This window comes from Hypomesus nipponensis, chromosome 1, assembly GCF_054491055.1.
Source record: "Hypomesus nipponensis isolate SF chromosome 1, ASM5449105v1, whole genome shotgun sequence".
Taxonomy (NCBI): Eukaryota; Metazoa; Chordata; class Actinopteri; order Osmeriformes; family Osmeridae; genus Hypomesus; species Hypomesus nipponensis.
The window spans coordinates 11332996-11347771 of NC_140361.1; the positions used below are offsets into that span (position 1 = coordinate 11332996).

Below are 14776 nucleotides of genomic sequence, written 5' to 3' on the forward strand. Positions count from 1 at the left end.
AATACGGAAGTAGACGTGTTTTCAATTCATTCTTCACTTTGTTAATCAACGATCGCTGTCAGATATTTAGTTTTTGCTGTGAGATTATCTTTCGAGAATGGGTTCTGTTGTATTTTTTTTGTTGACAGTAACCATTTTCATAATGAGTCAACAACTAGTTAATTCGCTGGACAATGGGCTCGCACTGACACCAACAATGGGCTGGCTACATTGGGAAAGATTCATGTGTAATGTTGACTGCAGCACGGACCCTAACAATTGCATCAGGTAAGAACCAGTAGGCTATCTGACAGCAGCATCTAAAAACAATTCCCCCGTGTGAAATCCAAGATATAAACGCATTGTGTTGGCCACAGGTTTTGTGGTTGCCCTGCCTGAACACTAATTACTGGCCTACAACAAATAAAAATAACTCCTACTGCTGTTTTAGCCCCATGACCAAAACATGACAATACCATTTTGAGGAACTTCTTGTGCTTCTTGCGCTGGCAGTGAGCGGCTGTACATGCAAATGGCAGACGTGATGGTGAAGGAAGGTTGGAGGGAGGCTGGGTATGAGTATGTCTGCATAGATGACTGCTGGCCTTCTAGGCAACGTGACGCCAAAGGACGCCTGCAAGCAGACCCCAAGAGGTTCCCAGGGGGCATCTCAAAGCTAGCTGACTATGTGAGTGTACAGAATGGCAGCATCAAACTCCTTATTCACATAGGTCTGCCCTACACCTGCATGATGCCATGACCATGACATCCATGATGATGTTTTTAAGACTTCCATTTAACACAAAAAATGTGTACACTTCTTCAAATTAAAAGAGGTGATAGTATAACTTGTTGAGACTGAATAAAGGAGAAATATTCTGTCCTAACAAGTGTCACACATCAAGAGGAAACAGTTGAATAAATAGTCACATGCACCATGAAAACATTATGATACAACATCTACATCTTCTGGTGGTAGTGTGCTACTGCAATTAAAAACCAACTTCCATCAAATTCCACAGAGCAGGAAACGTAAAGCATGTGTGACTTGCAACTTGAACTTTCATTTACTTCTGTTTATGTTCAAAGGTCCATTCTAAAGGTCTGAAGTTGGGCATCTATGCAGATGTGGGCACTAGCACATGTGCAGGCTACCCTGGGAGTCTGGGCCACTATGATACAGATGCTCAGACCTTTGCAGACTGGGGTGTGGATCTTCTCAAATTTGACGGCTGCTACATGGACTGGACTTTACTGGGAGAGGGTGAGACTCACTGAAAGTCTGCGGGGGTTGATTGATGATATTAATATTTGAAAGCTAATTTCTGAAACTACGGTCTAACCCAGTATCAATCCTTTTTTTTTTCTTCTTCAGGCTACAGAAACATGTCAAAAGCTTTGAACAAAACTGGGAGCAGCATCCTGTATTCCTGTGAGTGGCCACTGTATGAGTGGTCGTATAAACAGGTAACAAATACACAAAATCCAGGCCTTTTCACCATCTTGGCTTCTATAGTGAACACACACCACCATACATTACAAATGAATTATTAAGGGGTGTAAGGTCAACATTTGGAGATATTTTGTGATTGCAGCCTAACTACACAGCCATTCGGGAGGCGTGTAACCACTGGCGCAACTCTGCAGACATCTACGACTCGTGGTCCAGTGTGAAGTCCATCTTGGACTGGTCAGCTGATCATCAAGACATCATCGTGCCCTCGGCTGGCCCTGGGGGCTGGAATGACCCTGACATGGTACTGTGACCACATCTCAGTACTGTTCTACTCTGGTGACCCACCAGAGTCTGGTAAATGACATGTGACATGATGAGGAGCAATGACATGCTCGACAACTCATGACATCATGGGGTTATCAGGTCCCTGATACAGGTCACATGACTACTGTTTCACAAGCAAACTAAAGCAATGCTTGATAAAAAAGCTGGTACAAACAATCAAGTTTCAGGTTCATCATGTCATTTGTAACAAGTGTGAGTATAGGTGAACTGGAATTATTGGTCCTCCTTCTCTAGAACGTCCTTGTGGTAGTAAGAATATCATTTTGCCTCCAGCTTGTGATCGGTAACTTCGGGCTGAGTCATGCTCAACAGGAGTCACAGATGGCGATGTGGGCCATCATGGCTGCTCCTCTGCTGATGTCCAATGACCTGAGAGACATCTGCCCCAGGTCCAAGGAGCTGCTACAGAACCGCCACATCATTGCCATCAACCAGGACCCACTTGGCAGGCAAGGTTACCGCTCCATCAAGGTAGGCCTGACTGCACCAGACTTTAGGTTACAGTAATGTTTGCGAATAGACGCAGCCTAACTGTTTCCACTGTACTGTTTTCAAAGTCGAACAGTCTGGAGGTGTGGGAGAGGCCCTTGTCCAGAGGGAGAATGGCTCTGGCTGTATGGAACAGGCAAGAGATTGGAGGTCCACACGGTTTTAACCCAGTCTTACTGCCAAGCTGGAAGATCTGTCACCCCCAGTGTAACGTCACACAGGTTCTGCCCAGCTACAAGGAGCTGGGGGTACTGACCCCTGACAGCAGGGTAGTAGTGAATGTGAACCCCTCTGGAACTGCCTTGTTGACCATCTCTCCAGTTGAAGGCCACATCAAGAGAAATCAGAACATGCAGTGGCTGAACACGCCTCTCAAACTGAAGAACTCAGCTCTGTAGTCAACCAAGTATTTGTACACTACATTCAATCACTGCACTTTAAATCAAGGGACTGCAAAGCCCAACAGTAAATTGCCTTTTAGTTTCTATGATGTAAATGTAACATTAAACTTGTGCTTTTTTCATCGGTTTCATCTGTATATTTAACAACGGGCTTCAGAGGCGTGGATCACCCTTTGGAGTCCTCTTGGCTCGTATTGTGAAAAAACACTGGCTTTCATTAAGTACCCTACTAGTACCCTGTCTACATATGAAGACACTTGTAATCATGTCATACTGTTGGAGGCTGGGCAAACCAATGAAGCCAATTCTGTTTCTTCCAGAGAAAGACTAGCCAGATTTGGCACTCAGAGCACCTCTTCTCTGGAACAAATTACCTGTCAATGATTGGGGGTGCTGGTGGCTGAGCAGATAGGGAATCGGGCTAATACTCATAAGGTTGCCAGATTGATTCCCAGCCATGCAAAATGACATTGTGTCCTTAGGCTAGGCACTTCAGCCTACTTGCCTCGGGGTAATGTCCCTGTACTTATAAGTCGCTCTGCATAAGAGCATCTGCTTAATGACTACATGTAAATTATAGAGGCTGACTCCATTTCAACCTTAAAATTTGGGTTAAAAACTTGTCAGTTCTATGGCTGCTAAAGTATGTGTACTTAATCTTCACAACAAATAATGCAATCCTAAAGTGAACATGTAGCATATGACTTTTTAAATAACAAAGCATCCATAGATATGCCTAGATTTCATAACTTAATCTACAAATATGTGAACCTAATTTGTTACTGTTGCTAGTCAGTGTCTAGGGCAACATCAAAGACCCTTTTTGGACTGCAAAATTACTGCACTAGTCCATAGGCGACTTCATTCCTACCATTACTGTAACTTGCTTCCCGCATTATACAATTCCTTTTCGTCTGTCCCCCCTCCCGTGTGGGGTTTGAGCGGTCAGCGTTGTTGCCTAGTCGTCTGTCTGCCAACGTTGGACCTGGACGCCAAGTGGACATCAATCTCCCCGACAGACAGCGAGTTCCTGGTCCATTTCCTCATCCATCTGCCTGTGATGCTGCACCGATCACATGAATCTGTCAGTCCTGTTGCCATCTCTGCTTAAACTGACATTTACCAACACCAACCCAAGTTGATGACCTGATTTGTGTTTCAACACTTTCCTGATGCATGACCGTTTGGCCTGTGTTCTGCACCTCTCACCAACTGTCTCTGGAGGGGATCCCTCACTGAATTGCTCCTCCCAAGGTTTCTTCCATTTATTGTGAAATATTAATGAAGGACAACAATGAACATTTCCACAAATTTATTGAAAACAGTGACAACTCCATTCAGAAGATCGAGCCAGTGTTTAAAACTGGATGACCTGGCCCTGGAAAACAAATTTTAAAAGGGTTTTAGAACACAGAATTCATAAAAAAGTGAACAATTTCTTAACATCCCATACATGAGCCTTGTTAATGAGATTGCCATGCAAGAGGTGGAAGTTAATTTTACAATCAAGTCACATTAAACTTGATTCCAATTAGTCATTGGATCTACCACTGGCGTAAAACATGCAACTGCTTGTATACAAACAGCAAGTACAACTAAAGGTAAAGATCTGTTGATCAGCCTTACCTTTCTCTTCTTGTCACCTCCCAACTCAAAGTGTTTGCATCTTTTGATGGCCAGCATTCTCTTAGATCTGCAGTTAGGCTCCACACACTCCAGCCTCAGCACAATCTTCTTTGTGGTCTTGGCCTAGGACAAATATTTGCCTTTAAAAATAAGGTTCACTGGCACAGCTTGTGAAATAGGAAATAACTAAATGAAATGTAAAAGCAAGGCAGGTTCACCTTTTTCCGGAAAATAGGCTTGGTCTGTCCACCATAACCGGACTGCTTTCTGTCGTATCTCCTCTTACCTATAATATAAATACATGAATCAATGTGTCTGATGGAAAATGTAGTTATTAAAATGTGGGAGTTGGGACCATTTCAGACTTACCCTGTGCATAGAGGGAGTCCTTTCCCTTCTTGTACTGGGTAACTTTGTGAGGCTGGTGCTTCTTGCACTTCTTGCAGTAGGTTCTGCGGGTCTTTGGTACGTTGACCTGTCAAAATAGTGGCGTTAGTTGTGCTCGAACAGGGTACAATTGCACAGGGTTAAATCTGACAGCATTTTCAGATTAGGCCAACAAGCAACGAAATCGGTCAAACAAGCATGGCCACCGTGGATAACTTACTATTACTACTTCGACACCAACGCGATCCCAATTTTACTACACTGTTCGCTAATGCAGCCAATGTATGTGAGTGTCAATTCATGTGCACCAATGTATTGGCTCATAATCAGAGGTATAACTAGTAGGCAAACAGGGAGATGGCTAACTACTACCTAGCCAATCTTTCAACTGACGCAGCACAAGCAAAGAAATACAGGCTAATTTAGACAGCAAGTTCGTGATATGGAGGGGAGGGGGTATCCTCAATTGGCACTTTATGATATGCTACAATAGCTGAAGCTAAAAGCAATGTTTTAAGAAAAAGTCTAGTATGCGTTGGGAAGGCCGTTTGGTGGATGCTGCTCTTGTCGCTAGAAGTTACGTTTCAAAATTTACGAAGACATCACTATACAAATCCACAAATAATTGCATGTAAAGGTCCGTCTGTATAAGGTTTACACATATTATCTAACATGAATAGGTATATCATGTGCAATTGAGACGATTACAGTTGATTTTTTTAATAGTAGTCGTGGACCAATTCCTTACCATGGCTGCGACCCGATGCAGACGAAAGAGGAAGGAAGAATTCGGAAGCACTCCTTGATAAGGACCTCTCCGCAGGGAAAACATAGGTCCATGTTTTTGAAGACTGCCATCGTGTGGTGGGTGTTGTGTGGAGGACACGTCAAATGAGAAAATCCAGGAACAAAAAAGATTTGAACATGTTTGTAATGTAGGCCTTTGGTTAGATTAGAACCTTTAAAAAAACGTGTAATAATGATTACGTAGTGCAACCAGTCATGGCAAGAGTTATTTTACAATGACAATGATACTGGCAATTCAGAAAATGATAATAATAATACATTGAAAAACGTTTTAAACGTATAAACTTTGGTCCGTGTACACCTGGTTTAAAATCTAAGATTATAAAGGACGTGAAATAACGTGATGTATCTTTATTAAGGGCTGCACTTTTCAGTCTACTTTAGAAAACAACATTCTACCACAAAAAAAATACTGATATGAAAATGAGCAGGAAGCAAAAGGGGAACTGAGTGAAGTCAGTTTCTCAAAAAGGGTGGGGTTTGGTCTCGGAGCTACACAAAGGCAGGCAGTAGATGACCTGGAGTAGAAGCAGTCAAGTCACAGGTACATGACACTGTCCTCACAACACTCCTCAGACCCGATGCCTGGATCTTCCTGAGTCCCAGTCCAGGTAGGTGATGATGCAGCTGAAGCCGTAGGATTGCACACACAGGGAATCATGTTGGCGTCAGAGGGAAAAGCCTTATTTCTGTTTTGGAAGGCAGAATAACTTAAGCAGACTTCACGGTTCTGCTAAGAAGCTGCTGTACAAAAAACTAAAACTTAATTGTTTTAGTTAACATTGGTTGTGCATGCAAAAGCTTTTAAAAGACTTTCAATATACACCAATGTGTCTGCAACGACTAGGTCACTGTCACATTCCGGATTGTAAGTAATTACATGTATTAGATGTGCAACTCTAAATGTTAACATTCCTCTGCCAGTTTACAGTGTGTATGTGTGAAGTAGAAACATATTAGTTGTATAGAGTTTCTTCTTGATATGGAGAACACATGGATATATGTGTGGTTTCAGTAAGTTTTACTCCCCTTAACACTGCCAACACACAAACACAAGACTCTCTCTCGCACGCACACGCACTCACACACACACATACACACACACACACACACACACACAAACAGTTATCTGTCAGGAAATGTTCAGAAAGAACATTCATGAGAGAATCTTCTTATCACCAAACAAACACTATCACTGGTTAGTGTGTAATAGAAAAGAAGAGAAATATGATGCTGCATTCCTCTAAACTAGCTTCACTAACCACACTTAAAATTACTGTGCACAAGACTGTATGCAACTACGCCTGATTATTGATGACGGCCACAGGCTACGACTCCTCTCAAATTCTTTTAGGACAGACTATAGTTTGAATCAGGGTGGACCAAGTCTGCTTATGGCAACCCTGCCGTAGGTTTATACTGCAACCCCTGTTGTAACAAATGTGATTCATCTTGTCTCCAGGAACAGAGTCAGACTGTTGTTTCAGTATAATGGATATTTTAAAATGATATTCACTGCTGTATACTACAGTCCCCAACCATTAATCCCATCTGTCAGGAGTATTTTGCATCACACTGGAATCAGATAGGTTCCATGCTTATCTACAACTGTACCACTGAGCCTTTCGAAATGTGTCTCTTCTCCCATCCATTGTCATTCAGCCCTGATGCAACTTCCCTATACGTAGAAATGTGACAATTCAAGTGACTCACAACCCCTTTGAAAAACCCCTAGCATCTATTACTGCTATGCAACACAAGCAGTTGAAACAAAACTTCAGACAAAAGGTACACTAGCCGCTCCATGGGAAAGGGACAATAATCTAACAAATGATCTGCTTTTGACCATTTTTGTGGACTCCTATGAACTAACAGAGGTAAGGTTACTGTGACACTTTGTCCATGCAAACTAAGGGACTGCAATGTTCATGTCCCTCACAGACTATGAAAAAAATGAAATTTGCTTCAGGAATAGAAATGACTACAAAGTTCATACTGGTTGATGACATAGGTAGAAGGTCTCTGTTGGCTTTAGAAGCATAGTTAAAACCAGGAAATCCCCAGAGGATGTTTAAATATTCAAAATTAGCTGTACTATAACCACAGTGGTCAGATGTCAGTAACATTTGAAACTTATAATGTTCCTGGATATAGATGAGCTTGAACCTTGATAAGTAGTTCAAACTAAAGTGACTAAGACTAAAGTATTTCCTAACATTTGCAATGGAAGTTGTTATTTCATTTTCGTATTCAGTTGTAGATATATGTAATCATGGAATGTGATTGTTGTTCTTCCTATATGATCAATCTTTACATAATATCAAGTAAGTGAATCTTCAGATGAGTTTCAATCATTTGTCAATTGTGTAAGGCTGGGTGTCACACTGCCTCCCTCTTCTCAAATACTAAAATCTGGAGTTGCTGGACGGCGTCTCGACTTGATGGGTCTCACATCTTATTATGTAACTTACAGTTGCATTGCTAGTTATATGTTGATAAGTAAGGGTCCAGATGCGGTCTGATTGGTTGTTTTACGGATGATAGTTGGGTAAAAAGTGAATTGTGGAGCATAATTCTCTAGATTCTTGGAGTTAGATTTGGTAAGACCTTTCTTTTGTAACATGTTTGGCTTTAAATTGATTGAATTCCCTTGCAATGTTATTACCGGTAAATATATATTTAATTAACTTTACTTTGACCATTTTTGCTCTGATTTAACCAATTGACTCAAATAACTGTACTTTCAGCACATTTGGTTAATCTTATACATTGTCCAGTTTACCCCTATTCTTTTAAACCTAAGGGAATAGTTTGGGTTGTTTGGCCAATATTAAACCCCCTTACAGTTGAATACATTTTTCTTCTCTGTCTTCTATAAATCAAAATACGGTATTTAGCTACCTTACTGCACTCTGGTTATCACTGGTTAAGGTGATACTGTACCGTATCACCTAAATAACTATCAAATGCTATTATCTCTAAACCAATATCCAGCACACTTCCGTCTTAGACTAGCATCAATAGAGGATTTGTTTCATGTCCTTATCCAGGGAGGTGACAGGTTCATGGTCTCAGTGGAATACTTACAATGCATTCTTAATGTATTCTCCACGTTGAAATAAGCATTGGTTCTGCAGTAAGGAGTTTATACATGTCCATATATGTTCAACTAAGAGAATCAGACCAAGGATCAGGATTGTTCATTTAGTAATGACAAGGACATCTAAAATGACAAGAATTAGTTGCCTACAATCACAATAAAGATAGTAATGCACTTCCCTGTTACTTAGGGTCAATAGCATGGAACACAGAGAAGTAGGAAGAAGTTTCTGGAGGAAAACTATGTGCTGAAGAGGGAAACACTTGCAACAAAGGGTGTCATTGACACGAACAGCAGGGCTATGCAAACTAAGCATTACTCAAACACTGATACCTGATCAGGAGCTTTTTCTCTCTCTCTCCTACTTTCTCTCCCCCTCCCTCTCTTTCTCCTACTCCTCCCCCCCTCTCTCTCTTTCTCTCCTACGCTCTCCCCCTCTCTCTCTCTCTCCCCCCTCTTTCTCCTACTCTCTCCCCCTCTCTCTACCCCCCATCTCTCTCTCTCTCCCTTGGGAAATAATTAAAGCAAAAATACCACAGTTGGACGAAGCTACTTCATCTCTAATATGTTAGAGACAGCTAAGCATTGTAAAATACATTAACAGCCACCGCTCTACAACTTGTTAATCCTCATTGGGTGGAGGTGACAAGTTGAGGTTCTGGGAAACTGTAAAACATGAGTATCTTGTAGCCTGTACAGAGATGTGATACTACTGTACAGTAGTATTTATGCTATTTAATGTTATGCCATTCAAATAAATGTTCATGCTATTCAATTTGATCATTTCTCCAGCTAGGAATACGTCTGGTTGAATCATGTCAGACATTCTCTTAGAGGAGATCTTCATAAAACGTTCCCAGCAGAAGAAGAAGACTTCCCCTCTGAACTTCAAGGAGCGGTTGTTTGTTCTCACACAGGATAAGATATCCTACTATGATTATGATGTTGACAAAATGGTAAGCCATAATTGACCATTGATTGAATGAAGCATCAGTTCATTCTCTAATCATACATTTGGATTGACTAGGTCTTTTTTTTTTGTCTCCCAGAAAAAGAAAGGTCAGAAGGGTTCAGTGGATATTGAAAAGATCAAGTGTGTGGAAGTGGTCCAGCCCGAGCCCAACTCCCCTAAAGAGCGTCTCTATCCATTTCAGGTTAGCATGTGACCGAACAGTTCCTACTGAAAAGTCAAATTACCAAACAGTTACTGTAGCATGCATGTTTAACATCCTGGAAGTCAATATCAGAAGTAAAACTAACTCAGAGATTTCAAATTCAGTGCAGGTGTCGTGACTGCACAGGGACAATGCAGCCAATAATAAAGTGACACAGTATGAATGTAGTATTAATGACAATATAGAAGAAAAGCAGTGACGGCTTTTCAATTCAGATTCACATTCAACAATGAATGGCCTCTTTCTTTTCATTTAACTACAGATAATATATGATGAAGGACCCCTGTATATTTTTGCCAAAAATGAAGAGATTCAAAAACAGTGGATTCACAAACTGAAACATGGTAAATACGATGAGTCACAAACTAAAGCTATTCAAATAAAAGAATGACCCCAAAGTATGATAGATAGTATTCACAAATATGTTGTATAAGAAAATGTAAATGTAATATACCATGCACGGTGGAAGCAATCTCGCTACTCTTCCATGTAAAATCTTCATAGGCAAATGCATGTGTTGATCCAATGTAAATGTCTTCCCACGTTGCGTGTGTGTCGGTTTTATGTTTTAAATCAAGTGGTGAGCTTCAACAAGGACTTGATACAGAAGTTCCACCCCTGTTTCTGGGTGGACGGCATGTGGCAGTGCTGCCAACAGGAGGTCAAACAGGCCATGGGCTGCAGGGTGCTGGAGACCAGGAACGGAGGTCGGTGGTGGGAGAGCTATCCATACCCTACCCATAGACATGCACTGGTTGTTTTGTGTTTGACTGGCATCACTTTATCTGAGACAAATCAGTTAAAATCATCTAAATTGGCATTGACCCTTCCTCTCTCCCTCATAGGATTCACAAAGGGGTCTCTAAGAAAATCCCGGAAACCTCTTCCTCCAACCCCTGAAGAAGTACCTATCCTTCTGTTGTCCTGCACTCACACACTCAAACTAACAGAGTAACCTACAGTATGATCACCACACAACAACAAAAAACACAATTGTATTCCAATTGGCTCCCTCATTCCACTGTCTCTCGCACTATTCTCCTGTTGCCCAGGAGACAGCTACCAGAGCTCTACCTCCTCAGCCTCCTGAGGAGTCTGGCCCCTCTGTGGGCATGACAGTCATCGCTGAGTATGAGTACACACCTATGAACCCCCAGGACCTGGAGCTCAGAAGCGATGAGGAGTACACCATCTTAGAGATCGCTGATCTGCACTGGTGGAAGGCCAGAGATAAATATGGGTGAGAGAGTAGCAATATGAGTGTAACAATGCAACAACACGGTCCTAAGAATAGATGCACAAGATCATAGGTGTGCGAGTCTTCCAAGACAAACATATTTCACATTTAGTTAACTGTATTTGCACATGGATTTATCTGACTGTGAAAACGGGTATGTTTCTTTTTTTCCTTTGCAGCAATGAGGGATATATTCCAAGTAATTTTGTGGTGAAAGCCAGAAATGGACTGGAAGGGTTTGAGTGAGTATGATCATGTTAAACTTTGAAACATTTACATTTATTATAATGGGTTTGTCTGAAGTCAGTCAGCTTAACATTGTTATGATTCTGGCCTCCATGTGAGGTACCAAATTCCCCTGCCACCCTCCCAAAAGATAAAGTTACATCCCTTAGGCAGCTGATATTGCCAAATGAGGAAGTAACAGTCATGTGACATCCTGTAAAACCCATTGCTGTGAGGTCAATTATTCATCCAGTTTTGATAATGCACATTTGACCTCTTTCTCTCAGCTGGTATTGTAAAAACATGAATCGCAGCCAAGCAGAGAAGCTATTGAAGACTGAGGTGAATAAATTAGAGCATTATACATAGCTGATTTTCAACTTCTACTTGGTTAAAACAAACTTTCACCATCCTGTCATGCTGTGGTTTTTCACAGAACAAAGATGGAGGCTTTTTAGTACGAGATTCAAGCAAGGCGGGAAAATACACAGTATCTCTATTAACCAAGGCTGGAGGGTAAGTTTGTTTGAGATACATGGCCGAGCCATGAGTGAAAAGCAAAAGAAGAACTTAATACTGCAAGCGGAAACCGTGGTCTGCAAAGGAAGAGAGATGTAAATGTTGTCCATGCAAAACCAGGGATCACTAGTACCCATCAGTATCAGTTAGATATTGCAATTTAGCTTTCGTGCTGTGACAGATCTCAGATTTCAAAATAATCTGTCAGCTATACTAATCTGCTCCCACCATTCTTTATTTCATAGGGATGCTGCAGCTAGCTGCAGACACTATAATATCTGTACTACCCCACAAGGACAGTACTACCTAGCAGAGAAGCACAATTTCAGCAGCATTCAAGAACTTATCAACTATCACCAGCACAATGCGGCAGGTACCACTGGCCATTTATCCAAAGTCCTGTCATACTATAACTGTACATGTATGTCACCTTGACAGATGCACAATGTCTTTACACCCTTCCCAAAACAGGCATGGTGAGCAGGCTCAAGTACATTGTTTCCAATCAGAAACAGAACGCCCCGTCAACAGCAGGCTTGGGCTATGGTGCGTATGAGTCTTCGTTCTCACAGTAGGTTAACAGAACACCAAAAATCTGAATCAGAATGTGGTTTATTGCTAAGTACGTTTGCATGTTTGAGAACGCTCTAGAACACTCTTAGAACGCTCCTAAGAACCTTCCTAACGTTAAGAGCTTCTTAACGTTAAAAGCTTCTTAACGTTAAGAGCTTCTTAACGAATCTGGGAAACCCAGCCAAGTACTGCAAGTAAAAGACTGGACAGAATAGACAGAATAGAATAGAATGGATAATAACATATCATAAAATTATTAATATGACTGTCTATAAAGAAAACTACAAAATGTGTGCAATTTGTCTGTTAAGGGAACTCCATATTCAACAGGGAACATGTCATTGGCTGTTGTATCCTCCAGGTGTTTGGGAGATTGATCCCCGCCACCTGACCTTTATCAAAGAGCTGGGGAACGGCCAGTTTGGAGTGGTGAAGTATGGGAAATGGCAGGGTCAGCATGACGTGGCTATCAAGATGATTAAAGAGGGCTCCATGTCAGAGGATGACTTCATCGAAGAGGCCAAAGTCATGATGTGTGTGCCACAGATTTTCAACACATGACCGTTATCTCTAAACAAGTCACGTAGTCTCACAGTGTCATTCAGGATGAAATCACATTTGAAGTTGTCCCTTCTTGTTTTTGCTGGAACCAGGAAGCTCCGTCATGAGAACTTGGTTCAGCTGTATGGCGTCTGCACAAAACAAAGGCCCATTTACATAGTGACTGAGTTCCTCTCTAATGGCTGCCTGCTGTCATACCTGCGTGAAGGCCTGAAGCAACACCCCACACCCATCCAGCTCCTGGAGATGTGTAAGGATGTGACTGAGGGCATGGCCTACCTAGAGAGCCAGCAGTACATCCACAGAGACTTGGTAAGAGAAAGGCACATATGAAACACTGTTATGATACAACACAATACGATGATAAACATTACAAGGGTCTCACACTATTACACTTTAAAAGTGTGTGATGTCAGCATAGACTGCTGCATGCGATCCAAAATAACATATATACTTATATGGAACACTGTTTGTTTTTCGATAGGCTGCCAGAAACTGTTTGGTAGATACAAATGGCGCAGTTAAAGTGACAGACTTTGGACTATCAAGGTAATGCATGATATTGCTCTGAATAAAATCACACAAAAAGACACAATCAACATTCCTGCCCTCGATCTAATGGGAGGGATGCCTGACTTTTCAGGTATGTCTTAGATGATGAGTACACAAGCTCTGCCGGATCGAAATTCCCAGTCCGCTGGTCTCCTCCTGAAGTGCTGCTTTACTGTAAATTCAGCAGCAAGTCAGACATCTGGGCATTTGGTTAGAATATATTAAATCCACATACTTTTATGATGCTGGTCTTATTTTCACCAGGTTGTCTTGGACTCACTTAGTGTTTTCTGGTTTAGGAGTTTTAATGTGGGAGGTCTACACTTTGGGCAGGATGCCTTATGAACGGCTAAACAACACAGAGATTGTGGAGCAGGTGTCCAGAGGCCTGCGTCTCTATCGCCCCCAGCTGGCCAATGACAGGGTGTACACTATCATGACAAGCTGTTGGATTGAGGTATTTGTATTTGTTGATAACATAAAAATTCTCATGTCATCTTATTATGTCTTTTCTATTTCATAACCCCATCTATCTCTCCTCTTGATTTATATCGTAGAAGGCTGAAGAGAGGCCCAACTTCGAGGAGCTTGTGGTGACTATTCAGGACTTGCTCTACGATCTCCAATAAATCACACGCACACAGTTCACACCAATTGAGAGACACACTTCCTTATAGAAGTCCCTCTTCCGCTCTGGGCTTCCAACTTCAAAAGTCCTTCAGATCCCTACTTATGGAGAAGTAGTAAGAACTGCATGTTCAAAAGCAGGTTCAAATAACCACAGTTGCTCTGAGAAAGCTATCTGGTTGAACATGGAAGAAATCTCAAGAACGTCAGTAATGTGAACACCTTTAGCAATGTAGATAGTGTGATATGCAGAATTAAGCATGCAATTGTTGCTGATAAGAGCAAATTGAATACTGTCTGTTATGAGTAATGTAAATTAATTTAGTGACATATATTATTATTATTATTATTATCATCATCAACATTGTTATTCTTATTATTAGTAATTTCATTCCATGTAGACCCAACCAACATTAAATAAAATGTGTCTTCTTTTGTGTTACATTCCAAGTTAGTATGCCTGACGTCTATCATCTGATATATAGATTTTCAAGAAAAATCTGCAAATTCAATTTAAATGTCTCTTACGAGAAAGACTAAATGACAATAGAAACCTTTTTAAAATACAAAGGATACCTACCTATGTGTTTTTCAGCACACCTACGTTCTTGTATTAGGTGCGTTCGACTTCATGCAGCGCCGGCGTCGCCTGCAGCCGCCTGCAGTCCGGCTGACTCGAAGTAGCCAATGGCATTCTCAGCTTCGAGGCAGCCGGCT

The 14776-nt window shown here is 41.4% G+C and overlaps 3 protein-coding genes across 3 annotated transcripts; 2 read left to right on the forward strand and 1 right to left on the reverse strand.

Annotated features, from left to right (window-relative positions):
• gla (galactosidase, alpha) lies at nt 1-2792 on the forward strand. Its single transcript, XM_084699088.1, has 7 exons — nt 1-267; nt 493-667; nt 1069-1243; nt 1355-1446; nt 1575-1736; nt 2054-2251; nt 2338-2792. The coding sequence occupies exons 1-7, from the start codon at nt 98-100 to the stop codon at nt 2665-2667; spliced, it is 1302 nt and encodes a 433-aa protein (XP_084555214.1). The 5' UTR covers nt 1-97; the 3' UTR covers nt 2668-2792.
• Nucleotides 2793-3967: 1175 nt separating this feature from the next.
• Nucleotides 3968-5581, reverse strand: rpl36a (ribosomal protein L36A). Its single transcript, XM_084691078.1, has 5 exons — nt 5432-5581; nt 4666-4771; nt 4515-4582; nt 4297-4419; nt 3968-4048 (listed from the first exon to the last, which is right to left on the reverse strand). The coding sequence occupies exons 1-5, from the start codon at nt 5513-5515 to the stop codon at nt 4028-4030; spliced, it is 402 nt and encodes a 133-aa protein (XP_084547204.1). The 5' UTR covers nt 5516-5581; the 3' UTR covers nt 3968-4027.
• A 418-nt stretch (nt 5582-5999) lies between these two features.
• On the forward strand, nt 6000-14627 carry btk (Bruton agammaglobulinemia tyrosine kinase). Its single transcript, XM_084699089.1, has 18 exons — nt 6000-6101; nt 9383-9546; nt 9640-9744; nt 10028-10109; nt 10344-10472; nt 10611-10669; nt 10818-11005; nt 11182-11244; nt 11515-11569; nt 11664-11743; nt 11992-12119; nt 12218-12292; nt 12681-12852; nt 12973-13192; nt 13365-13429; nt 13524-13642; nt 13732-13889; nt 13990-14627. Exons 2-18 carry the CDS (start codon nt 9406-9408, stop codon nt 14059-14061), a joined length of 1911 nt encoding a protein of 636 aa, XP_084555215.1. The 5' UTR covers nt 6000-6101; nt 9383-9405; the 3' UTR covers nt 14062-14627.
• Nucleotides 14628-14776: the final 149 nt, after the last annotated feature.